General features: G+C 46.6%; 3 protein-coding genes, 1 long non-coding RNA gene and 1 other non-coding gene across 10 annotated transcripts; 3 read left to right on the top strand and 2 right to left on the bottom strand.

Moving 5' to 3' along the window:
* The first annotated feature begins 507 nt into the window (after positions 1 to 507).
* On the top strand, positions 508 to 12,063 carry ALG1 (ALG1 chitobiosyldiphosphodolichol beta-mannosyltransferase). Of its 4 annotated transcripts, none has more exons than XM_042798478.1 (13): positions 508 to 732; positions 1,531 to 1,608; positions 3,366 to 3,469; positions 3,961 to 4,109; positions 4,740 to 4,829; positions 5,498 to 5,608; positions 6,491 to 6,612; positions 7,374 to 7,412; positions 7,997 to 8,056; positions 9,524 to 9,634; positions 10,563 to 10,677; positions 11,431 to 11,506; positions 11,838 to 12,063. In XM_042798478.1, exons 1-13 carry the CDS (start codon positions 663 to 665, stop codon positions 11,970 to 11,972), a joined length of 1,260 nt encoding a protein of 419 aa, XP_042654412.1. In that variant the 5' UTR covers positions 508 to 662; the 3' UTR covers positions 11,973 to 12,063. The 4 variants fall into 4 exon arrangements, with proteins under 4 accessions (XP_042654412.1, XP_032854268.1, XP_042654411.1 ...); XM_042798477.1 differs by lacking the exon at positions 508 to 732 and adding an exon at positions 831 to 1,378; XM_042798479.1 differs by lacking the exon at positions 508 to 732 and adding an exon at positions 1,036 to 1,378 and having other exon boundaries at positions 1,538 to 1,608.
* Positions 12,064 to 14,273: 2,210 nt separating this feature from the next.
* On the bottom strand, positions 14,274 to 19,793 carry EEF2KMT (eukaryotic elongation factor 2 lysine methyltransferase). 2 transcript variants are annotated; one of them, XM_042798480.1, is made up of 8 exons: positions 19,542 to 19,791; positions 19,402 to 19,464; positions 18,686 to 18,766; positions 18,418 to 18,519; positions 18,096 to 18,229; positions 16,967 to 17,274; positions 15,467 to 15,616; positions 14,274 to 14,784 (listed from the first exon to the last, which is right to left on the bottom strand). In XM_042798480.1, the coding sequence occupies exons 1-8, from the start codon at positions 19,617 to 19,619 to the stop codon at positions 14,684 to 14,686; spliced, it is 1,017 nt and encodes a 338-aa protein (XP_042654414.1). In that variant the 5' UTR covers positions 19,620 to 19,791; the 3' UTR covers positions 14,274 to 14,683. The 2 variants fall into 2 exon arrangements, with proteins under 2 accessions (XP_042654414.1, XP_042654416.1); XM_042798482.1 differs by lacking the exon at positions 18,686 to 18,766 and having other exon boundaries at positions 19,542 to 19,793.
* On the bottom strand, positions 19,718 to 19,790 carry TRNAE-UUC. Its single transcript has one exon. It is a non-coding gene; the product is annotated as a tRNA-Glu (tRNA).
* A 48-nt stretch (positions 19,794 to 19,841) lies between the features above and the next one.
* NDUFB6 (NADH:ubiquinone oxidoreductase subunit B6) lies at positions 19,842 to 22,364 on the top strand. 2 transcript variants are annotated; one of them, XM_032998378.2, is made up of 4 exons: positions 19,846 to 20,139; positions 20,214 to 20,306; positions 20,900 to 20,944; positions 22,212 to 22,364. In XM_032998378.2, the coding sequence occupies exons 1-4, from the start codon at positions 19,864 to 19,866 to the stop codon at positions 22,278 to 22,280; spliced, it is 483 nt and encodes a 160-aa protein (XP_032854269.1). In that variant the 5' UTR covers positions 19,846 to 19,863; the 3' UTR covers positions 22,281 to 22,364. The 2 variants fall into 2 exon arrangements, with proteins under 2 accessions (XP_032854271.1, XP_032854269.1); XM_032998380.2 differs by lacking the exon at positions 20,214 to 20,306 and having other exon boundaries at positions 19,842 to 20,139.
* A 1,087-nt stretch (positions 22,365 to 23,451) lies between these two features.
* On the top strand, positions 23,452 to 24,670 carry LOC122153964. Its single transcript, XR_006165827.1, has 2 exons — positions 23,452 to 23,798; positions 24,392 to 24,670. It is a non-coding gene; the product is annotated as an uncharacterized LOC122153964 (long non-coding RNA).
* The last annotated feature ends 1,087 nt before the right edge of the window (positions 24,671 to 25,757 follow it).

Here is a 25,757-nt window from a genome sequence, read left to right on the forward strand (position 1 = left end):
GCCCCCCCTTTTTCCTTTGGAATGCTCACCAGATGGTCCATATCAAAGGATGGTAACTCCTTTGCAATAGAACGAGAAAGAACATGATGGGCCCTCTCTGTTATCTCTTGTTCTTGAGATAAGAGAGGAACTGAAAACACTGAGCCATAAAGACAAAGGAGCTACAAATTAGCCCAGACTTGAAGGACAAGGTGTATGTGACCACAAGACTGAGTTTGCGCAGAAATAAGGGTCAACGAGCGAACACAGTGAAGAAGACTACAAGCCTTCATCTGCAGACCCCTGCCCACGACCCCCAGGGAGCACTGCGCAAGCGCGACGGGAGGAATTTGGGTTGGGGGGGATATGTTAATGATTTCTCGGAACTAATTGTAATATTCCCTCCCTATCCTTAGAAGTAGTGATGCATATGTATTAGAGTAGATGAATATGTAACCATTTATACAATAAAAGGGAGCCCCTTTTGGCTCCAGGGCGCGCCATTGCGCCCAGCGCTGTATTCTTTGCTCCACTGACTTTGTCCCCAATAAAACTTTTTTATATATACGTGGGCTTGTTTCTCACAACTCCAAAGGGCCCTTCCTGCTTAAGCACACTCAGGATGGATACCAGATGTTGCCCTCACTTCATTAACTTTAGCATCTTTGTTGTTTCATAGGTCGATGTGTGAAGGCAGAACACTGCATTACAAATGCCTTGAGCTTGAAGAACTATTTTTCTTTACCACCACAGGTACGTGCTATTTTTATCTTCGAAATATTTGGGCTCATTCTGTGCTAGAGAATGTGTCACTTCTTCAGTCAGAGTAGACAACTCCTCACAAAGCCTTCACCTCAGGCACCACTGAGCAAGTAACTCATGGCCTGAGAGATGCCCTTCCAAGCCTCCTTTCAAGTACCTTGCAGAAAGAAAATTCATTTTGCATACTATCATAAACTCGCAGGCCTCACCCCACTCCCCTCTTTTTTTTTTTTTTTTGGTCACTTTAAAATACAGAATTTTGGCGCCTCCTCTAGTGACCACTATTCCCTTCCGCCCCCGCCATTTTTAAAACGTTTGTAACCCGCAGCCTCCGGCCGCTCCGCTCGCCCCGTCCCTCCGCCGCCGAGCCCCATTCCCCTCACAGCGCGGCGGCCGCCGGCGACACCGTCCCGCCCTTCCCGGCGCTACAAGATGGCGGCGGGCGGCGCGGCGCTGGCGCTGGGCCTGGCGGCGGGGCTGGCGGCGCTGCTGTGGTGGCGGCGGCGGCGGGCGGCGGGCGGTGCGGGCAGGGTGTGCGTGGCGGTGCTGGGAGACCTGGGCCGCAGCCCGCGGATGCAGTACCACGCTCTCTCGCTGGCCCGGCACGGACGCGGCGTCGCGCTGCTGGGCTACCTCCGTGAGTGCGGGCGGGCGGGCGGCTCCTTCTCCCCTCGCTCCCCGCCACGAGGGACTCTGCTGGCGCGGCCCGGTTTGAGCTCCGCTGAGGCGGCGGCCGGGCCGGGGCGGCGGGCGAGGCCGCTCCGCTAACGGGCCTCTCCTGTCTGGCAGAGAGCAGGCCGCACGGCGACGTGCTGCGGAGCGGGGGGATCCGGCTGGTGCCCGTGGCGGAGCTGCGGGGGCTGCGAGGTGGGTGCGGGACGGCTCCGGCTCCCGGGGCCGCGGGGGAGCGAGGGGCCGGAGCGAAGGTGTTCGGGGGGGAGCGGGGAGGCGAGGTGTGCGGGGGGGAAAAAAAATAACCTGAAGGGAGGGGGGTCGGGCCCCGGAGCCGTGGGCCGGGTGCCCCGGAGCCGTGGGCCGGGTGCCCCGGAGCCCCGGAGCCGTGGGCCGGGTGCCCCGGAGCCGTGGGCCGGGTGCCCCGGAGCCCCGGAGCCGTGGGCCGGGTGCCCCGGAGCCGTGGGCCGGGTGCCCCGGAGCCCCGGAGCCGTGGGCCGGGTGCCCCGGAGCCGTGGGCCGGGTGCCCCGGAGCCGTGGGCCGGGTGCCCCGGAGCCGTGGGCCGGGTGCCCCGGAGCCGTGGGCCGGGTGCCCCGGAGCCGTGGGCCGGGTGCCCCGGAGCCGTGGGCCGGGTGCCCCGGAGCCGTGGGCCGGGTGCCCCGGAGCCGTGGGCCGGGTGCCCCGGAGCCGTGGGCCGGGTGCCCCGGAGCCGTGGGCCGGGTGCCCCGGAGCCGTGGGCCGGGTGCCCCGGAGCCGTGGGCCGGGTGCCCCGGAGCCGTGGGCCGGGTGCCCCGGAGCCGTGGGCCGGGTGCCCCGGAGCCGTGGGCCGGGTGCCCCGGAGCCGTGGGCCGGGTGCCCCGGAGCCGTGGGCCGGGTGCCCCGGAGCCGTGGGCCGGGTGCCCCGGAGCCGTGGGCCGGGTGCCCCGGAGCCGTGGGCCGGGTGCCCCGGAGCCGTGGGCCGGGTGCCCCGGAGCCGTGGGCCGGGTGCCCCGGAGCCGTGGGCCGGGTGCCCCGGAGCCGTGGGCCGGGTGCCCCGGAGCCGTGGGCCGGGTGCCCCGGAGCCGTGGGCCGGGTGCCCCGGAGCCGTGGGCCGGGTGCCCCGGAGCCGTGGGCCGGGTGCCCCGGAGCCGTGGGCCGGGTGCCCCGGAGCCGTGGGCCGGGTGCCCCGGAGCCGTGGGCCGGGTGCCCCGGAGCCGTGGGCCGGGTGCCCCGGAGCCGTGGGCCGGGTGCCCCGGAGCCGTGGGCCGGGTGCCCCGGAGCCGTGGGCCGGGTGCCCCGGAGCCGTGGGCCGGGTGCCCCGGAGCCGTGGGCCGGGTGCCCCGGAGCCGTGGGCCGGGTGCCCCGGAGCCGTGGGCCGGGTGCCCCGGAGCCGTGGGCCGGGTGCCCCGGAGCCGTGGGCCGGGTGCCCCGGAGCCGTGGGCCGGGTGCCCCGGAGCCGTGGGCCGGGTGCCCCGGAGCCGTGGGCCGGGTGCCCCGGAGCCGTGGGCCGGGTGCCCCGGAGCCGTGGGCCGGGTGCCCCGGAGCCGTGGGCCGGGTGCCCCGGAGCCGTGGGCCGGGTGCCCCGGAGCCGTGGGCCGGGTGCCCCGGAGCCGTGGGCCGGGTGCCCCGGAGCCGTGGGCCGGCTCAGCCCAGCCGAGGTGTCTCCCTGCCTGTTTTAAAAACTCGCCCCTGTGGTATTGGAGCAGGTTAATGCAGCTCGTATGCAGAGCGAAACGGTGAAATAGTTTTAATTTTCCTTCTTTCCCCTTCTCCCCACCTTGTGTGTTGTTTATCCATACGTACCCTCGACTTTTTTCTGTACAAAATACAGAACAAGATGTGAGATGTTTAAAAACAGGTTTCCACTTTTACAGGGTACTGCTATTTCAAGCCTCTCGCTGCAGAGGTGGCTGGCTCTGTATGAGGTGCACGTTTCTGTAACATTCTTACCAGGTTTTCTGTCATTTTGCAGTTGGCCCGAAGCTTTTCCAGTATGTCATAAAAGTAATTGTGCAGGCAATACAGTTACTGTACACAATGCTAACGATAGAGCAGCCATCCTATATTCTTCTTCAGGTAGGTTTTGTGTTGGGACTAATATTAATGAAAGTAAGTAGTACTACATTACAGGGCATTTTTAGCAGTTTCAGACATTGTTCTAATTGTTTGAGAATTAAAGCTGGCCTAATCAGTGTTGTAAACCTATATCAAACCATTCATTTGCCTTGAAACTTTGATTTTTCTGTTAACAACTCACATTTGTTCTTCCTGTTAATTGTTGAACGTTTGAACTTCATTGGCACAGATAGCAGTAAAGAATAAATCTTAACAGAAATGTTTGGGTGTTTATCGGAGGGGAATTTTGATCCTGATCCAACAATAAATTTGAAGTGCCTACCAATCTTCCTGGAGAAACTGGCAGTTCTGTAGTTGGTGAATACAAAATTGTCTCTGTTCATTAAGATCCCTTAAAGCAACATAATTTCAGTTGTTTAATTTTCTTTTTCTGGTAGTTGCTTAGTGTTTGTCACTTGATCGGTCTTCTGCTACTTTTATTTGTTAAACAGAATCCTCCAGGCTTACCTAGTATAGCTGTTGCCTGGGTAGCCTGTCTTTTCTGGAGAAGCAAACTGATCATCGATTGGCACAACTATGGATATACTATCATGAGTCTGACTCACGGAAGAAGTCACCCGCTGGTACAAATTGCAAAATGGTTTGTACAGTAATTTCTTATCCTCTTTATAAATTACATACCTTTGCAAAATTCAGAAGAATGGAAACCAGTGGGGAGAATTTAATCAGTGAAGGGCTGTTTCTGTGTATGATTTCTGGGTTTTGGTGTGTTAAACTGCTTTCTATTTCATTAAGCACATTCTGTAAAATGCCTTTGTTAAACATGTAGGATTGATGAAAGCAGGTTGCTTTTACGTGCATATTTGATGTAGTTACTAGATCAACATTTGATCTTGTTACTAGAATTTCTTCATATGTTCTGGGTTTTTTATTCTCTAATGTTGCTTTAAACTCCAACTCATCTGTAAATGTCTGTTTCTTGCTGAATCTAATTGGTTACACTTAGAGAAAGGCTTTAAAGACTTTTGAGTGTGATGTTCTTAGACCTTAGAGGATAAGGGAATCATGCTGTATCCCTTCTCATAAACTGATACTGCTTCAGTATAAGGAGTCAGTCAATAATTGGTAATTAAATTTCAGTGATTGGGGATAGTTGGGTTTCTTCTGGTTTTGTCTGGCTTTTAATTACCGTGGGCACTGGTGGGCAGTTACTGTTTGGCTAATGCAATTGCCCATCTGTGGTTTGTAACGAAGATTTAATTTTTGTCAGGTATGAAAGGCTTTTTGGGCGTTTGTCTGACTACAACTTGTGCGTCACTAATGCAATGAAAGAAGATCTATGGGTGAATTGCAACATAAAGTGAGTCACATACCTCTAACAAATTTGTGTGTGCGTATGCGAAGTAAAATGAAAGCAGATATCCCTTATGATTCTGGATTCAGAGGAATCTTACAAAAGCAACTTTCCCGAGTCCATCCATCACCACTGAAACACGTTAGCTCATGTGCTATAATGAGCTTGTGGAGTGTGGGCATTCAAGACTCTTCATTACCCTTCATAATTAACACCCCATTGACTAGAAGGTGGCAGTCCACATGCTATGGAAGTTTGCTACCAAGCTGCATATGGAATCGCAATGAGGCAGACATCACTGCGTTTTTTAACAGTTAGTCTGCCCTGCAAATTTTTCTTTTGCAATCAGAGGGCTTTAAGATCAAAGTTTTTCAGGAAAGGTTGTGAAGTAAGTTTAAAAATCAGGACAATGATACCTGCAGTTTTTACAGTTGCATTACACCCCTTGAATATGCACACAAGAAGGGGGTGCCTTGTTACAGAATTAATATGTTCACCTTGGTGTATTCCAATAAACTTCAGGAATACAGAAAGTTGTAAGAGTCAAAAAATTAATTATTTTGCTGTATTGATTTACTTAATTACGCTCTGCATTATGCTGTAGGATGTCACTTTGCCATGTATATTTTGTTACATCTATTTTTTATGTAATTTGTGAATTTATTACATTACAGGGCAGTAACTCTGTATGACAAGCCAGCTTCTTACTTTAAGGAAACACCATTAGAACTTCAACATCATTTGTACATGAAACTTGCCAAAGACTATGAGCCTTTTAAACCACGGTATGTGTAAGTGAAGCATGCAGTTATAGTCCTTAACTGAATGACTTAGTTACCAGAAATACTTCTGCATGGGGTCACAAATTCCTCACCATCAGCAGGCAGAGTGGTCTCTGTGTGCTCTGAGGCAGCAGCCGATGCTGTGCAAGTCAACTTAATTGTTGCTAGGAGAGGCCAGGATGAGTGAAATCATTGAACTGTGATAACACAATGCTTGGTGTGTGAAGCAACAGAAGTGTTTTATTTTTAAAGAAGTTGGCATAAGTACTGAGGCAATCTGTAGTAGAATGTCTTTAGGTTGGAACTCAGCAATTGTCTAGTTCCCACTAAGCTAGATGACAGTGACTAGATGCTTCGTTAATGGCATCCCTTCCTTTCACTTACTATGGAGAGCTTTTAAGTGTTACATGTTCCTCTCTGGCTGTGTGCAGGATGTCCCCTATAGTAGATTTAACAAGGAGCTACTTTTTCAAATTAATGCTTGAAAAAGAAGTGAAAGTCAGAGAGTATAGTGGTTTCTTTTTGGAAATGACAACCACAGAATGTATAGGTTCTGAGTTTCATTGAATAAACATAATGTTGGTCTCCGTGCTCTACTATATGTTTGAGACAGAGCAGGAAAGAGAGGCTGACGATTTTTTCAACTTTGTTAGAAGTTGGAATCCTGCCTATAGCAGTAGTGTCAGTAGGCTTTTTGTAGCAATGGAAAAGATGAAGAATGATCTCTCTGCAGCTCAGTACTGTAATGACTGTGTTTCTAGAGAAGTTGAGCAGCAGATCTGAAGCAAAATGTTTGGAAATTCATGTTAGCTAAGCATAGTATTTCCTTCTGTGATTGCTGGCTGCATTTGTTTAGTCCATACTCAGAAAATTCTGTTTCCATAGTACAGAGTCTGTTGGTTCGAATGTGGAGAGGTCTGCCTTTACTGAAATGGATGAAAAAAATGGACATGTCATAAAAACCAGAGAACGGCCAGCTCTTCTAATCAGCAGCACAAGCTGGACAGGTTTGGAAACAAATAGTTTTATTTTTAATATTTAACCACTGTTTAACAAAAGATAAAACTAGGGCTGTTTATACTTCCTCACACTTGACACACTATAGGGACACGTTTACATCATCAGTGGCAAAGTCACATTTTTCATATATTTGGCTGGAAGAATTTGAAGACAAGTTGTGTATGATACACCTCACTAGCTAAAAATGAATGATTTTTTTAAGCTGTATTTTAATTATAGAGCTACAGGCTAGAGGCTCAACTTCAAGAATGATTAAAAGGGATTTCCTACTTCTTTTTTTAACTTTAATTCTAGGCATACCATCTTGCATGGTAATGTAAAATAGATTAAGAAACTCACATGTATTACATAATTACCTTTTTCCTCTGTATGAAAAAGGAAACAGAGGATAGGAACAAATCCATTGCTAGTAACCATAGGCAGAATTGTCTGTAAATTAACAGGGCAATTTCTACACTCAGTTCTCTAGCTTTAGAAACTAGAAAATTTTAACTTGATAGTTTTGAGGATGTGCAGTATTTCTGGCTTGTTTGTCTGCCGCGTTGCCAAGAAGGGGAGCAAGTAAGCACTGTATATGGTTATAGAATTTTATTTATGAAAATAGTTACAGCAGATTTTTTAATACGGGAAGCATGGTTCATACTTCAATCATGTAGGTGAAGATAAGGAAAATCTTGATCATTTAAAGACAATAATTCATTATAAATGATAGAAATATGAATGTCACTAATAAAGCCTTCTCTTTCAGAGGATGAAGACTTTTCAGTCCTTTTAAAAGCTTTAGAAGGTATGTATGAAGGAATTAATGTCACCTATTCAAAGGCGAATGGTTGTATTCTGGATAGTTATGAAGGGTTTTGCTAAAGAACAGTGCTTCCATATTCATATGAAAATGCAGGTGTATTTGATTAATTAGCAGTGGTTTAAGAGTAGTAGTTGAAATATAGTAGTAGTGCAACATCTGTATTCAGTTAAAGTAGTCAGGGAGAATTATATTTCTAGGTAGCTTGTAAATTGTAGTTTTGTTTTCTGAGCTATTGCATATACTCTCCTTAGGCATCTGCCAGAATGAAAGAAGGGAATACTCATTGTCTTATCTTGTAGACTTTAGAGCTGCAGTTTCTAAATTGATTGAAACAGCTGATAAGGTGTGGTTGAACAAATGCTTTATGAATAGTGCATTTTAAACAGACAATTTATTTCCCTAGAAGTTTGTCAATTTTCATGTTGCTAAATTTACTACTGTCTTACTAGTTATATCCTTGTAAAGAAATTCCTTGGAGTAGGAATCCAGATAATTAATACATTGTGACCATTCTTAAACCAAGTATCTGTATATTTGTTGACTAAACTGTTTTTTATCTTCTCCAGATTATGAGCAGTATATCAATGAGGGAGTCAAGCTTCCATCTTTAGTATGTGTGATAACAGGTAATGGTTTATTCGTGTTACAGTTCTTTCAGTGATAATACAGAAGACTTCATTTTCGCTTTTGTTCTCTATTGACTCTTTTGTTAATGGTGAAGAGAGAGGAGGGGCTGTTCTCTTTTTGTCTAGTTTTAAGAATAGTGATTTATAGTTGGACTTTTACAGCCATGTAATCATGGCATGTCTTTAAAGAGGAGAAGCTCTTGGTCTCTCTATCTAGTACAGCTGTGCATTATTCCATGTTAGGAAGAATTTAAGATCAGCATTGAGATGAGGTTTTGCCAAAAAATTGTGTAGACAGAATGAATGCTGTTTGGGCAACTTTCTCACTGACAGCAAACTAAAACTGAGTGTGATTTTGAAGGGCCAATTGTGCTGATTATATTTGTCATTAGTTATTTGGTTATCTTATGGCCATAGGCAAAATTCAGGTCAATGCAGGGGGATATCAGTGGCCTGATGCCAATCTGATGAGGTTCAAGAAAGCCAAGTGCTAGGTCCTGCACTTGGGTCACAAACCCCCCTGCAAGGCCACAGGCTTGGGGCAGAGCGGCTGCAAAGCTGCCCGGCAGCAAAGGACCTGGGGGTGCTGGTCAACAGCCGGACGAATAGGAGCCAGAGCGTGCCCAGGTGGCCAAGAAAGCCAACAGCATCCTGGCTTGTGTCAGCACTAGTGTGGCCAGCAGGACCAGGGCAGTGATCGCCCCCCTGCACTCGGCACTGGGGAGGCCGCACCTCGAATACTGGGTTCAGTTTTGGGCCCCTCGCTGCGAGAAAGACACTGAGGTGCTGGAGCGCGGCCAGAGAAGAGCAACCGAGCTGGGGAAGGGTCTGGAGCACAAGTCTCATGAGGAGCAGCTGAGGGAACTGGGGTGGGTTAGCCTGGAGAAAAGGAGGCTGAGGGGAGACCTTACCGCTCCCTCCACCTGCCTGAAGGGAGGTCGTAGCGAGGTGGGGGTCGGTCTCTTCTCCCAAGTAACAAGCGATGAGATGAGAGGAAACGGCCTCAAGTTGTGCCAGAGGAGGTTTAAATTGGATATTGGGAAAAATTTCTTCACCAGAAGGGCTGACAAGCCCTGGCACAGGCTGCCCAGGGAATTGGTTGAGTCACCATCTCCGGAGGTATTTGAAAGAGGTGTAGATGTGGTGCTGAGGGACACGGTTTAGTGGTGGACTTGGCAGTGCCAGGTTAACAGTTGGACTTGATGATCTTAAAGGTCTTTTTCAACCTAAATGATTCTATATTGATGGCATGCTCTTCTAAATACTGAGTAAGAGAGAAGTCTAGGTTCACGCTGTTTTCAAGGGGACTTAGTCTTTTATGTGTCTTTTTGGGGACTGTAGTTGGTACTGTTTTTAATGTACCTGATACAACAGGATTTTGTCAGCTCTACAGTAAGATGCACAGGCCACGCTACTTTCAGTCATCTTGATAAAACTATTACATATGTACTTTTCTGTTGTACACAGGTAAAGGACCTCTAAAAGACTACTACAGTGGACTGATAAATAAACTGCACTTTAAACATATCCAGATCTGTACACCATGGCTCGAAGCTGAGGATTACCCTCTTTTGCTTGGTAAATAGTGGATTATGAAATAGGTTTGGGAGTGTGTGAAAAACAGCTTAGTACTGGTGAAGAGAGCTGGTAAGAGATTTTGCACAGAAGCTGGTAGAATACAGTGAGTGAATGAAGTTACTGGTTAGTGACAGTATATTTGTGGCTTTGATTCATGCCGGCAAAATTGCTTAATTTCTCTATTACAGTTTTTCAGTTCTCTTAAGAAGTAGGCATGGTACCCATGTTGCTATTTTAGCCTGTGCTTTGTACTCTTTGTTTCTTCTAACTGTGCTGAAACTGTGCCTGAGCAGTTTCAGGGTCACTTCAGTAAATGAAATCAAAGTTTTTGGCCGAGCAACCAAAAGAAGCTGAAATTTTAAATAAACATGTCCTTGGAATAGCATTACCTCTATGTGCTGATTGTATTAACATAAAGTATGAGTAAGCTTAAAGTACATATTCAACTTGATCTACATACTGCAGGGTTAGAGCCTGCGAATTTATATGGCTGTAAACCACTGTGTTTATTTGGTACTTTTTAACTAATGAATATAATACCTATAAAATCATGCTGTAATTTCTCTATTTTGAAATCCCTTGAACTGGAAGAGGTTGCTCGTGAGCCATGTAACATATCCTGTCTGGGCTGTGATGGAGCTTTCCTGGCATTTACCTATTCTTAGCAGAGTAAGAGGCAGAAAGGCTGTTTTAGGATAAGTGAAATTTTAAAATTCCCTTTAATTCAATATGCACTTGCCTGGTATGTTTCCAAAGCCTGACTAATTTTGGTAACAGATTAAAATTGAGTCACTCTGGATGGTGTTGAAGGTAGCTCATGTTTAACGTACATCACCCAAAGTGGTACATAAATAGAAGGGTTTACAGTAAGACTAGAAGAGCTGCTTTCAGAGAATTCAGCCTCTTGTCTGTTTTGTTTGCTTTTCAGGCTCAGCAGACCTGGGGGTGTGTCTCCACAAATCATCTAGTGGTTTGGATTTACCCATGAAGGTGGTAGATATGTTTGGCTGTTGTTTACCTGTGTGTGCAATATATTTTGAATGGTAAGAGCTGGTTTATCCTCATACAGTTTAAGTGGATCATATAAACCGGTAGTCATACAAAGCAGGAGTTCAGCAGCTGCTGCATGTATTAAATGAGATTCCAGTATTATGCCATAAAAACTTTTTAATTCAGTAGGTTAGAAATGAAGATGGTTTTAAGTTTAAAAATTAACACTAGTTTCTACAAAGTTGGGAGCATTTAATGCAACCACTTGCCTTAAAAAATAACTACCCTGTAATCCTTTGTACTTCATTTAAAAAAAGTTTCCTTCTGCAAAGATATGTCTGTGTTCTGTGAGGGGATGAGTGTATGCATTGTCAGTCTTAGAATTTATGGTCCTTTGGGGAAACAGTAACTCTTAGAAAGAAAGATAAATTCTCTGTGAAGATATCGTGAACTGGATCATGGATAAATTATCCTTGTGGGCTCATCTTAAAGTAGATTATTGCCCTGATTTTTAATGTATGTTCAGATGAGCGGCACAGAGTAAGAGTCCTTTTGTACTGTGATGGTCGATTTAAATAGCCTGACATAGAAGGGAGAAATAATCTTTAAATGTTTAAAACTGTCACCTTTGTCCCACTTTTTCAGGTGTGAAGCTCATACCTAGACGTGAAGGATCATTATGTTACTGACATCCTAGACATGATCTTTTCGGATGTCATAATGCGATTTTTGGGGTTTTTTTTAAATGTGTATGCCCCTCTTGCTGCTTTTTGTCTCATGTTTTCTTCTATGACTTTTGTTCACAGTTTACATGAACTTGTGAAACACGACAAAAATGGTCTGATATTTAGGGACTCGAATGAACTTGCAGAACAACTAAAGGTAAAGGCTTGACTGATTTTCTTTCCCACTAGCTATAACTGCAAAGGTTGCTACCATGTGAGCCACCTTTCCATCTCTATTATGTGTGTATTTTGTGTTCTCAGAAGATACTGCTTTTTCTGGTGAATGTCATTGGTCTCACTTCTATTTAAATATGAATCTGAAGCTGGGAAGAACATTTTAAATGTTGTCATTGTTTGCTATTTATAGGCCGGACCAAGCCGCGCTCTTACTGCAGCATTGGAGATGAGGGTTAACAGTGGGGAGGCTAGAATGAACCTAAAATGTGACATGATGGTATTTTCCCATGTTTTTCCTTTTTAAATTACAGATGCTTTTCTTGGGATTTCCTACACTGGAAGGCAAACTTCACAACTTTAGAATAAACCTTCGTGCATCCCAGCAGCTGCGCTGGGATGAGAGTTGGGACCAGACTGTTCTTCCTTTGTTTGAGCAGAATGAATGACTTCTTGTGGGGGAGGAGGATGTCAAAAAAGGCAATACATTAGCGGAGCTGCACAGATTTGATAAATAGTGAATAAATACTTTGTATTGTCTATAGTTGCAGTTTTTAACTACTTCATCTTGGAACAAGTGTTTGGACACACATCTTCCTTTACAATTTGAGCTTCTCATGTGAGTAAGGGAAGTGCTGAAGGCGCAGCCGAGGCTATTTGTTGTGTGCAAACAGTGTAAATCTTGAGGGAAGACATAATCCCTGCGCTGAAGAGTTTGAGCCTTGCCATCTGGACTGCCTTTCCTTCCTTATCACTTGAGATGAATCTTCAGAAAAGTGGAAAGGAGGCTTAGTTAACTCTAGGAACTCATGTGCAAGATCTGTTACTTGTGCTGCTTAAAGGTCACTTTGAAGATACCTGAATGCATATATAAACTATTACCAGTTACACCTATTGTACAATAAGCACTTTGGTAGGTGATTTGGGTATATTTTCTTAGAAATGGGAGATGCCTTCTATTTTATTTGTTTTATTTGAACTGAGAATACAGGGGGATTTTTATTTTTTTTTTTCTACCAGTTAATATTCTTGGCTAGTCTTCCCCAAGCAAGTGCTGAGTATCCTCTTGCATAACTTCATTGAGACAGAACCATTTTGTTCCACTGTTTTCCTTTTTACAGTGTGTGCAAGAATGTGCAAGCACAGCCACTGGTATGTAACAGCTTTATTGAACACTTAGAGGAAAACAGACCTTTCAGTGAGTGTTGTCCTTGTACACTGAAGTGAATGTGCCCATTTACCTTGAGAAAGAACATCAAAATTCATCTCTTTTTGAACACATGAATATAGAAGATAAAAATAAAACCAAAACACAATTACTAAAGTATGTGTAACTTGATAAAAGAGCGCTTCACTTTCTGAGTGCTCACTTGGGTATACCCTTCATCTTTTCATTGTTAACATGATATATATAATTATTCATATGCAGACCTAATGCTTACAAGATGCTTTTTTCATCACCTTTTTGATTATAAAATAGATGTCAGTCATTTAAGGCACAAATGTGCTTGGTATTATCATGTGGTTACTGTTCTTCAGAGCTCCTACTTCAGTGGTGGTAGAGGATTACAGTGGGTTCTGCACCAGCATTTTTAAACCTGCTTACTGAGTAATCATTTAATACCTGCTTTTGTCAAGCTAGACAGCCATTTGCTAATCTTGCCTTTTCCCTTCTGCACTGTGGTTACAGTAGACTCTCGTGAAAAAAAAAATGTTGACAGTGATTTGGTTCCACTGGTTGGGAGGTGAAAATAAGAGTCCAAGTTGCTTAGTGCAGGAGTTTGACAATTTCATTGGTTTATTGACTGAAGAATGATTCATAAATATATTTGGTCATTTAAAATTTTTTTTTCCTCTACTGTTTTCAAGCACAATCCTGTCTAGTGCTGTAGCCATTCCCCTTTAGCCATTGATGTGCACATAGAGGTAAACTGAGCACTTCTCTAATTAAACAGTAATGCCAAAAGCTTTAGAGAGGTTTCATCCTTCTGTAATAACACTTTTTAGATCTAAAATGAGCCATCTGTCTAGAACTTCTGAGTGACACAAAATTCTTCAAGTAAGGGAAGATAAAGGAGCTCTTGTTCGGGCTGTTAGCATGCATTTACTCTATAAGTAGTACCTTGGAATTCTTCCTTCTTGGGGAGAGGTAGCTAAAACCCAGGGTGGGGTTACTACTGAGTATCCAACTTAATAGTAGCAGTCACAGCCTCCTTCAGCTTGAAGAATAAGATGATTCAACAAGTTTGAAGTTACCTATTGTCCATTTTCTCTCCATTACTACAGAAGGAGGAGGCTAAAGTATTTGTTCATTTTCTTTTAAGTAGCTTTTAAAACAAAGGACAGAAAGGGAAGTCAAGAGAAAGAGCAGCTGCTTTGATTTTCTGCTTCAGGACCAATACAGTTTAACAGGAAAATGATTACTGGATTATGGAAAGTTTCAAAGAAGGTGAGCTCAATTCTTCCTCCTTGCAGTCTATATGGAGTATTGCTACAGAGCACAATTCTTTTTTCATTTTCTGGCCAGTTTGAGAGGCTTCCCAAGAGCTCGTTGTGAAAATCACAGTCCTTATGTGACAGTAAAGATGCACCTGACTTAGAGCAGAGTCTATTATCTCCTCTTACAGCCTCATGTAGGCTTGTGATGCTATCTACCAGTCACTGTACAGGTTATTAGTTTTAAGATGACCCACACTGCAAGTATGTAAGTATATGCAGACAGGTATAAAAAAACACTAGACAATTACAGCTGGTTTTAATATTAAAAAATATTTATTACTGTGAAACTGTTTTCCTCCCTTGTCAGTGGGATATTCATACTGTGATCCTGTAGATATGCCTCCGTTATTTACAAATCAAAACACAGTTGAAAAAACCCAAATAGTTCAATTCTGTTGCCTTTTACAGATCAAAGTGCAGTATGATTAGGGTGGGTTTTTTTCCTCTTGCTTGAGGTTCACAGATACTTCTCAGTGGCAGCAGCTTGCTTGCATACATGCTGACAATTATAGGAAGAAATTTAACACTCTGACAACAGTCCAAGCATAGTGGTATCCGCCGTCCCTCTCGTGTCCATTTCTAGAACTCAAGATAATCTTGTTGCAAGGACAAGATAGCTCATCTTGGTCTGAAAATTCTAGTTATGTCATCTTTTCCAAGTCTATATAAACAGCTGTAGAATAGTTACATTTGGCTGCATGTCATACAGAAAAATACTGTTGCTGTGGGCTGGAATAACGTGCCATCTGATCCCAACTTTATCTGCAAAGAGAAACACTGGGAATCCTATTTCTGCTTAATAAAATGAAGAGCAGAAGTTGCATGCCAAGTTCTGTAGGAAGAGATCTTTAGCACACTATTAAACCAAGCTACAGGCACATTCTTAGGAGTATGTATTTTTTCAAATTAACATGAATGCTTCTGATATACACTTAGCATAATTTTGTGAATTAAGCCATTGATGTAGACTGGCTCTGCAGCCAGTAGACTGCAAAAGACAGGCTTTTGAAGAATATACGAAGAAAAACCTAAAATTGTTCCCTTTTTTTTTTTAACCCTCGAACAGTTAAGAGAAAGGTTTTAGGCTGCATCTTGGATGTTATCACTATGACAGTGCAGCACAGATGGTTTTCCTCTTTAAAGCTTAACCCTTTTTTAGTTTTGTGTTGCCACCACACTTGCACTTCATCTCAAGCTGGCACTAACAGATATGAGTTGTGATAGACAGGATATAGCAAAAAGCTAAGTTCCAATCTCCTGATCAAAGCCACGTGGAAAAGTTGCTGCTCCTAGGCAGACCATTCTTAAATCCAGTTCTGGGATAAGACTCCCACTACTGCACAGCACCCACCACCAGAAAATGCTCCCATTCTTCTCTACTACAGATTAAGTAATAGTTAAAAAGGCCAAAACTATTGGTCCACTCCATGAAAAAGGCACCTACCAAGTTCAGCGTGGAACAGGTGATACGTGTCTGGATTTCGAATGGTGAAAGCAATGTAGACCTCAGGAGGTTTTCTATCTGCTCTGGAACTGGAGAGTTTTTGTAGCATACCAATAAGGGCTAAAATTATTTCTGGATCATATACCACATCTGCATAAAAAGGAAAACGTTCTATATTTATTGAGAATTGAGCAAAAAGCAGAATGAAAACTACAAAAAAAAAAAAGATACTAAAATATTCATCTTGCAAGAGAATGATTTTCTTATTCAGGGCTTAAAAATTCCCAAGAAGAAATCTTAGAAAATGCCTCTATCTTACATGCCCTGTCAAGTTGCCCTCGTCTCTAGTATCAGTCCAAAAATCCCTAAAAAACAGCGTTCCTTTTTGTGAATGGATTGTCAGCTAATGTATATAAGCCCGTTTTAAGGGAGACAGCAAAAACATTGAGTGTTGGTGCTCTCTGATGACTGTCCTTAACAGAATGAAACTGCATTGTTCAAAATCTGTATTTTAGAGGCTGATTGCAATAGACTTGATTTGAATGGCAGCGGTTTTCATCTTGAATAATTTATTTGAGAGCAGAAATAGTGACGAAAAGTAAAACTGATCACTACAGGGTACAAAATGTCAGCCTTACTAATTAGCACTGTGATTCTGAAATGTGTCAAGTCTTGTGTTCAGGACTGATACTAAGTGGTGGTTGTTTACTACGCAGAAACGTCGAGGCACATGCACGTACCAGTGACACATTTCTCCTGATGCACCATAACAAGGGAATGTCCTGCAGTAACTAGGAACAGCAAATAGTGGGTAACATGGAAGTTACCTTCAGTTTTGAGTTGCCTTGCCTTCCTGAGTCCAGCTTGGACTGGTTTGTGCCTTCTCTGAACGGCATAGTTGGCATCAGGTAACGCATGTATGGTGACTTCATTTTACAGAAGTCACATTATTTAATGCTTTGATGACAAAGGCGGTATATTTTGTCATTTCTTCATCTAAATTCTGAAGTAATTTTTGCTTGGTAAAGCCCCAAATGGGGGAGCAAAATCCTGTAGCTACAGGTAAGAAATTTTACTATTGCTAGATTTTCCATTATTAGATTTTTCTATAAACTCCCTCCAGATCTATATATAGGCAAGTTCCAAAAAAGGTTTGTGGTTTGTGTTCTCTTTTTTTAAAAAAAATGTTATCCCTCAACGCCAAGATTGCCTGTTATTACTGATGAGGCTGTTAAGAGTGACAGATTTATCATCTGTTTCTGGATTTAAAAAAAAATGGGGAAGGGAAAAAATACTTGGTATTTGGCCTTATGTACACGACCGCTGAATATCTGAAAAAGACAAAATGGCAATGTGAACTGGGAGATCTGTCACACACTTCCAGATACGGTAACTGAAGTAGGGTTGAGCGAGTCCTGCACACAACTACCTTTGGGTTTCTCTAACCTGCTTATTCCTGCACGACAGCACACCGCGAGCCATAATCAGAAGTGGAAGTACCTGCTGCAATGATGACATCAGGTTGAAGATCTGACAGTTGTTTTTCTGTAACGGAGCCCCAGTCAAGTTCCGTAACAATTAGTTTTGGTTTTTGGTAATTTGTTGCTTTTGCCTCCTGGCCTAAGGACTCCGTTGGGGGTTGCTGGGTAGTTTCAGGCTCCAAGGCAAAGCCATTCAAACGGATGTTTTCTGTCAGCTGTTTGAGAACACAGGGGTGGTAGTCACTAAATATATATGTTTTGGGATTGCAGGTTTTACAGATTGCAATTCCAGTGAAGCCGATCCCACTTCCTAATTCCAAGACTGTCCTGAAGGGTAATGGAGTAAAAGAAGTACTTATTAGGACTCTAGATTGAGTTAGGAAATCAAAACATTCTAAGTAGATCTAAAGGTAAAATCAGCTACAGATTATTTCAATAATTTTGGAGGAAACCATCTACACTGTAATATTTGTCTCAAATAACTGGGAGAGTTGGTAAACACTGAAAATACAATCCTAAGCATAAAAATTAATTACTTGAAATACTGCTTTTGCGTATGGTACAGAGCATTTCCACTGCAGGGATGAGACACATTCCCACCCATATTTAGACTCCTGCAGCATGGTTGTCTCCATCTGAACTGGTTGTCCAAATCTTCTCATAGTCAGTAGAGAGAAACAGACACTTCAGCAGCACGACCCTGTGAGGTCGGTATTTTAAATCATTCCTCAAAACTGCTTGTTCCTCTGAACTGCCTCTAAACAAAGTCAAGGCGATGAGATCAGATGTGCACATCTGATGGTTGCATCTAAAGTTCGGTGAGAGGAATCCCATCGTGGAGTGAAGCACACCAGATAAAGTTACTGGCTAGACAGTGCGGTAGCTGAAATTTAACAGGTTGCTTACCAGAGCATGTCTGACTGTGTGGTGTAATGGTTTTGATCTTAAAACCTCTCTTAAAAGAACTAATCCAGGAGAGGACCTTGTAAAGTTGGACTGTTGCAGAACAGACGAGAGCAGCAGTTATCCAGTAGCAAAAGGATGTATTCATTTCAGATATTTTGGGGGTAAATATTATTAAATTACAGTTGCATAGCTTGCTCACAATATGAATGCAAGTATCTTTCTCCCTGTGCTGCTGTCGTTACCTGTTACTAAAAACTGCAGAGGTCTCTATTGCCCATTCGGTGAGATGAAGAGCAGCATCCCATGTGATGAGCCCAGTGGTTCCTCCAGAGATAATTGCCACGCTCTCGGAAAGGGTAACGCAGTCGCCTGTGGGCTGGAGGACACACAAGAAGGCAAAGATGCATCAGCACAGACCATGGGCTTTACAGTTCACAGTCAACATTAGTGCCTGGAAAAAGGTAGGAAGCACTCCGGGTTTCTAGGGGGGTTATTTTTAAAGTCAATTACTGCTTAGTTCAGATAATTAGAAGTGATTTACAACAATGCAGCATTAGTTCTTACCAGTAAGTAGTTTTTGTAACAGTGAGTAGTTTCTTCTTCGTTTAAAATATCTGCCAGTGTGTCATACAATTCGTCAAGGGGTTCAGCTGCTGTGGATTCATGCTGTGCGAAAGAGAACAGGGCAGTTTCAGGTATCAAATTGTTTGCCATGAAACAGAAAACGTACACACGTTAAGTCCCATTTTAATGCATTGTTGGCCGTAATATATTACACTGCCATTATTTTCAAGGAGAAAAAAAAAGTTGCAACATGAAAAGTAAGCACTACCTTTTTGATGAGTTCAGTTAGAAAGCATCTTCTGTACTTGGTAGAGGGGGGATATTTTACACACAGAGGGTGGAGAATGGTCTAAAACAAGAACAGCAGTTGAAACCCATTACCTAGTGAAGATTTTATGAAAGGCAGTAAAGGGCCAGAGAAAGGCCAGGCCGCTATTAATTGGCTCTTTGTTTCATGACATGCATTGCAATTCAGTCTGTGGCTAAGAGAAGTGATGCTGAGCCAGAAAATGAAATCTGATCAGTTGGTTTGTTTACAGATCTGCAGCAGGAAATGTGCTTTTCGCTTTTCAAAGTAAATACCAAAACTGAGTGGAAAGGTAGTCCAATTTGTTCTCCTCCTTCTTTCGCTTTTCTCTTATTTCTCCTCTTTCCGGTTTGCTGCCTTCGTTGTGGTTTCCCATCCACATGGAAAGTTTTAAGCGCCCCAAGGGCTGATGCACCTTCCTCCCCGACCCCGGCAGCGCCAACACACACGCCCAGCTGGGCTGTCGTGCTTGTGGCATTCAAGTCACCTCTGCTCTGGCACACAGGTCTTAATTTTGATGCTACGAACAGCTAAATAACAGGAAGAGAAGGAAATTTGCTGGGCCCAACATCTCTGTAATGACGAGTGAAAACCAGCGATCGCTTTAGTCACACGAGGCGGCATCGCGCGTTCGTGGCAGCCTGGGCCCGCTGTCCCGCCGAGTCACCCCGCCTCACCTTGTGGAGAATGTCCACGAGTAGGGAGGAATCCGGTGAAGTCCGCAGGTTCTGTTCCAATTCCTAAAACAGAATCAATAAATCAAGCTGAGGCTTCCTCGGCCCCGGGGCCGGCCGCCCGCTGCCCGCCGTACACGCACCGGCCAGGGGAAGGAGCGGAGCTGCCGGGCCGCCAGGAAGCGGTGCTGGAAGCGGCTCGCCAGCCCCGGCCCGGCCATGGTCCCCGCAGGCCGCGCATCCCCGGCCTTGCCTGATCGCCGCCCCGGGGAGGGGCTGCAGAGGAGCCCCCGCCTCAAGAAGGCGGAACCCTCCCTCCCGCCTGGATGGGGGCTCGAACCCTTGATCTTCAGATTGAAAGTCTGACGCTCTCCCGGTTGAGCTACCCAGGCCCACACGCACCCATCGGGCTCGGCTTCCCCCCCCCCCCCCCCGCGCCCTGATGACGCACCGCGGTGCGTCCTGATGGCGTCACTGCTACGCGCCGCGGTGAAGGACGGAGGACGCGGCGCCGGGCCAGGCCGCACCGGGACCGGGGCCGGGACCGGGGCCGGCGGTGCCATGAGCGGTTACAGCGAGGACGAGAAGCTGCGGCTGCAGCAGCTCCGCGCCCTGCGGCGCCGCTGGCTGCGGGACCAGGAGCTGAGCGAGCGGGAGCCCGTCCTGCCGCGGCAGCAGCTGGGGCCGGTGGCCGCTTTCTGGGAGCGCTTCCTGCGGCCCGGGGGGTTCTGGCGGCACCAGGTGAGCGGGGGGACGGGGACACGGGCACCGGGCGGGCGCTCCCGGGCCTCACCCGCGTCCCTGTGCCCCCGCAGGTGTTCAAGGCCTACCAGACCGGCGGTTTCGTCCTGACGCGTGTCCTGATCCCCGCCTGGATCATCCTCTACTACCTGAAGTACCACGCCATGGTGCGTGCGGCCCCTCTGCGCGGCTTGTGAGGGCAGCACGGGGAAGGGGGCTCAGGGCACAACGAGGGACGTCTGGGACCTCTTGTAGAGGGGGGTCTGACACAACAAACAGCCGCGTAAGCGGTTGCGTAAACCTGCAGGTTAAGGTGATTCCCCACGGTCTGTTCCACAGCTTGTTTTCCCCTGCTTAGGTGGCACAAATGTGTTTTTTGGGGGGATCTTTCATGGTAGCAACCGGCTTTGACCGTGCTGCCTCCTGTGAGATGGATAACTGTGTTCAAATTCTTGCTCTCCTGGAGGACCCCGGGGATAACCCGACTGCAGCTGCTGGTGTGGGGAAGGGGAATGGCCAGTGCACTGATGTGGGGACAGACCTTCCACTTCCACAGTCTTGCCTTGCTCAGGAGGGGTAATTCTATTAGCCTCAGGAATTTCTTTAGCCAGTGGAAGGAACACGGCCTAATGAGCCCTGTACTCAGTAGAGTGTCTGTTTTAGAAGGGTTGTTTCCTCCAGTTTGGAAATCCTTTGTGCTTTCTCAGAGTAACACTTCTTTTTCTTTGACCCTTCCCTTTCTTCTCCCCCCCACTTTCAGAAAAATCCACATGGCATCATTATGTCAAATCCACGGATATTCCCAGTAAGTCTGTTAATACTTGTTTTATCTTCCAGCTTTGTTAAAGCAGGTAGAAAAGGGGTGATCTGGGGAGAAGTGCATGCTTGTCAGTGGCTGTGCAGGGAGAATTTCTAGGAGGATGAGCTTGATCCTGTGAGCAGGCTACCCTGGAGCAGTCCAGTTACAGTATTTTTGAGCAGTTTTCATTTCTCAGAGCAGACAGTCTCTGTTTCAGTCATACCTCCCTCTGCATCAGCAGACTTTGCCCATCCTGGGCAGAAGATGCAAACACTCCCTCGTGGGAATGCAAGCGTTAGTTACAGCACAGTAAGAGCGACTTTGTGAAGGGGTTTGGGTGTTTAAAGCCTCTGTGAAGGTGTGATTCTTAATGCGTGGAATGACACAGGGGTGGTTCTGCTTCTCACTGAGATGAGCGGCAATTGTCAGGAGGCGTTCGGTGCGGAGCGTGTCAGTTCTGGCCACACAAGCTTGGTCCCAGATGTCCCTGAAGGTCCCCTGTGCTCAGGCGTCCCCAAAGGGATACAGTCCTGTCACCTCAGCTTGGCATGAGTTTCATGAAGTGGAGCATGTTAGATTGTTTGGGCTTTACTGTTTTCATGGTGCTCCAAGCCGTTCCTCACTGATTGGTATGACAAGTCAGTGGGCAAATATTCTTGTAGAAGTTGAACTCTGTTTCCAACACCTGCGCGCTTTTTTGCATAACACCTGCCTAATTGTGCTTTATCTAAAACAAAATTATAAAAAGTTCCATCCCTAACAACCACATAGCCACATACTGAAGGTCAAACTGTGGGCCTCTGACTTCAGCCTAATTAGTCACTCAAGTTAGGTGAGCTCAGCAGGCTGAGATGGTGCCTGAAGCTGTAGCAAACAGCAGTTGGGCATCAGGTTGACTTTTGAAGGATTATCTAGCTCTTCACAGGCTACAGGCCTTGGGTTTGGAGACTCCCAGCTGTGGTTAGGCAGTGCTGTAAGCCCAATATACATTTTTAAAACAGGATAGTCTCAAAATGTTTTGGCTGCTGTTCTGTAGCTGAAAAGAAAAGGGTAAAGCAAATATAGGTTTTAGATAATTTGGCGGTGTTGTTATTTCAGCATCTTGAGAAATGTTGAGTGAATATGAGTGTTCTGAGTAAGTTGTAGTTAGATATTTATTTTTTATTTTTGTCTGGAAGTGTTGACAGTTACAGCTTAATTGAAAGACTGTGTTGTGTGAAGGGAGAGACTGGGTGTAGGAGGAAATGCTCACCATGCTCTCTCATTCCATCAGGGGGACAGAATTTTAGAGACGGGAGAAATTATTCCACCCATGAAGGAAGAACCTGAAGAGCACCACTGATGGCTAAAAGCCGATTTCCTTCTTCAGCAAAAAAGGCAAGAACTGCAACTGCTTTATCTCTTCTATAAAAGAGTCTTTATTCTGCGTCGCCTCGGCCTTTCTGTCATTTACTTTCTCCTTAGTCCACATTATTCTAGTTGCTACTCGTGTGGGAGTTTCTTTTTGCCTTTAGTGAGCTTCATTGCTAAGTCCTGGTGATCTCTGACCCCGCTTCCTCAACTTTTTATCTGGCCTGACAAGATCTGGCAGCAGGACAATGTGAGCCTTACAGTAACAGGAGATGCTGTATGTCCCAGAGGATTGTGGAGCAGCCTGCTCAAAGGAGGGGTGCTGGGGTGAGCTCCTGCACACACACAGTGCTGTCCTCTTCCAGTCTAGCAAGCCCTTTTCTACTAAGTTCTGGGAGATTTCCAGTGAAAATTAAGCTTCCACCTACGTCATCCCACTTCTCTGTGAAGAGAGGGTAGTGGAAGTGGCACTGCTGCCAAAAATTCTTTATTCTTAACCCTTTAGTGCTTCCTTCTTTGTCTTCAGCCCTTCCCGAGTTGGAGTGTTCCTGCCCTCTCTGGCTCCATGTACTTGGGGCACTTTGTACTGGGGAAGACTGGCCTCTTGATGAGCAGGGAGTTGGAGTCGATGATCCTTATGGTTCCCTTCCAACTCGAGATATTCTAAGTGTTTTGTTAGCTACTTTAGGGATAGAAATGGTTAAACCAGCAATCCAAAGGGTAATCTGAGGTACGTAAGGGGAGGTGCTGGGACAGAAGCCCCTCATGACCTCATGGAACCATGTGTGACCAGTATCGACGGTGTTTGTGATGTCAAGGGGACAGGCAGGAGCTGCTGTGCCTGGGGGCAGCCAGACCCCATGTAGCCCGTCCCCACAGGGACTCGTACCAGCAGGGCTGTCGCCAGCACAGGGCTGAAAACTCCTGGAGCTGAAGGAGATCAGGGAGGGCATGGACCCCACGTCAGGGACCCATGCTCAGCCCGCAGCCCCCCAGGCCCTCGCCAGGCCTGCGTCTGTGTCTTTCCTCAGGTAAAAGGCAGCTCAGGGTGGGACAGCAAGTGGACAAGCAGTTGTGGGCTGTGAGCAGGCAGTAGGATCCTCTGGAGGGGGTCCCTGGGGGAGCTGGAGAGTCAGTGGGTGCTGCTGGGGGACACTGGGGAAGGTAGAGCGTCAAGGGGGAGACTGGGGGGTTGATGAGGGCTATTGAGGGTTATCGGGGGCAGTGGGGTTAACAGAGGAGTTGTGGGGGCTGCAGGGGGGGCTGAGACCTGCCCTTCCTTCCCATGGCCATGGGGGTCCCTGTCACTACCTCTGCCCCATGGTGTGTCAGTCCCCCCAAGAGCGCTCTTCCCCCAAACTGCTGCAGCCTGAAGCGAACCTTTGCCTGCACCAACTTGCTGCTGCTCAGCCTGGCCAAGCCTGATGCTGCTGCAGACGGGGAGGCTTCCCCTGGCCCCCAACTCTGCGCCCCGTGCCCCAAGGATAACACCGAGCCCACCGCCCCACCGGTGAGTGACAGCTGGGGGTGCCCCACCTCCCCAGCATGGGGATGGCGGGATGCCCCCTGACACCCCCACCCCACTAATGAGAGACTGGTTGGGGTACCCCACATCTCCCGAGGTCCCCCCTGCAATGCTTGTGCAGAACTGGAGACTGACATCTCCCGAGGACACCCCACACCCACAGGGATGCCTGATACCCCCAGGGCTCCTCGATTTCCCCAAGGAAGCCCTGACACCTCTCCTCTTCTAGTGAAAGCCCCCCAGAACTACAGGGAATTCACAGTGCCCCCCGAGTCCCATGGTCGTCCCCAAAGCTCTAGCGGCCCTAGAGCCACCCTGATCCCCCACGTCCCTACGATGTGGGGCCCAGGTGGCTGCTCAGGGCCACAGACTCAGTCCCAAGTCTAAGGACTGGTGTGGGTGAGCTTGTAGAACCCCAGTGTGCAGCCTTAGGATTGCCTGGGTGTTTTGGAACAGATAATCCTCCCTGAGTAGAGGGAATGGATACCTCTCCCTCAAACAGGGAGGAGTTTGAGTGTCACAACCCCACCAAAAAGACAATACAGGACACAGAACATGTCCTGGCACAACTATGGCAGGAGAGTTCATCACCACCGCCTCGCCTGTCCCAGTGAAGACGACGAAACGTGGCCCTTGGCGAGCAGGACAACTACCCACCCATTATAAGACACCGTACCGCTGGCAGCATGCTGGATCCATGCCGTGAATGTGCCTCTACAAATACAGTGTGGCTCTTCCCTTGGGGACTCTGGGCCTCAGTTATACCTCTCAAATTCTTCGAGTCTTCCTTCCCTCCTGTGCTAAATGTGGGTGATGTATCATCTTGACGATGAAATCAAAACTCTTCTGGGTTTGTACAGTGTTGTTTCCTTAAATGTCCATTTGATTTACACGCACACATACACTATACACATAGGAGTACGTCTGCTGCACAATTTTCTTTTGAGATCCCTACTCTGATCATTGACAGATACACATATCTATTTATATATATATATATATATATATATATATATATATATATAATATTTAGTCAACAGTTACCTGTCTTCCATTACAACAGCTCAGGGACAGATGGAGGAAGACCTCCTCCCACATAGGTGATGGACCCCTATGCTCTGGGACTTGACTTTCTGTCCAGCCCTTCGGAGAGCCATGGGGACCTCCTCAGGCTGCAGATGAGAGGGTTGAGGGCAGGTGCCAGAAAAGAGCCACTTGCCAGTCGCAGGCTAGGGTAAACTGGAGGCAGAGCAGGAGGTAAGGCTGGAGGGAAGCATTCATGAAAAGCTTGGCGTCTCGGGAAACAAGGACTGGAAGCTGGGGTGGCACCAACCCTGGGCGTGCCATCCTTCACGCTTGGCTAGCTGGGTCTGCTCCAGGTCAGCTCCTAGTTTCTCCCACCCCCCTGGGTGTCCCTTTGCATACTGGCTCGTGGTCAGTGCCAGGCAAGCTCATTTACTGGAGGAGGAGATGGAGCAGTCCCAGCAGCGCCCGTGCCTACACTGACACGGAGTGGAGCCCAGGAGGGTTCATACGGCATTTGCTTGTTGGATCTTGACTCTGCAAGTCCATGGGGCCAGACAGGCTGTGGCCTGGGGCACTGGGAGAACTGGCTGATGCTCTTGCAGAGCTGCTGTCTATCAGCTTTGAAAAGTCCCAGTGACTGGGGGAAAGCTGCCACAACTGAAGGAAAGTAAGTTTTGCACCACTGTCTAAAAAGGTTCAGAATGAGCCAGGCAGCTTCACTTCAGTCCCCAGGAAAAAAAAAAACAGTCCTTTTAGAAGGCATAGCAGGTGGAGAAGATGGGGAACATTCAGCGTGGAGTTGTAGTGCCTGAAAAATGTGATTGCTTTCTGTGATGATGAGGTTTGATCAGGGCAGAGCAGTGGATGACATTTACCTTGCCTTCAGCGAGGCTTTTCGTTCTACTAGGACATTCGTTT

The sequence above is a fragment of the Tyto alba genome, unplaced genomic scaffold (assembly GCF_018691265.1).
Source record: "Tyto alba isolate M040663 unplaced genomic scaffold, T.alba_DEE_v4.0 Super-Scaffold_28, whole genome shotgun sequence".
Lineage (NCBI taxonomy): Eukaryota > Metazoa > Chordata > Aves > Strigiformes > Tytonidae > Tyto > Tyto alba.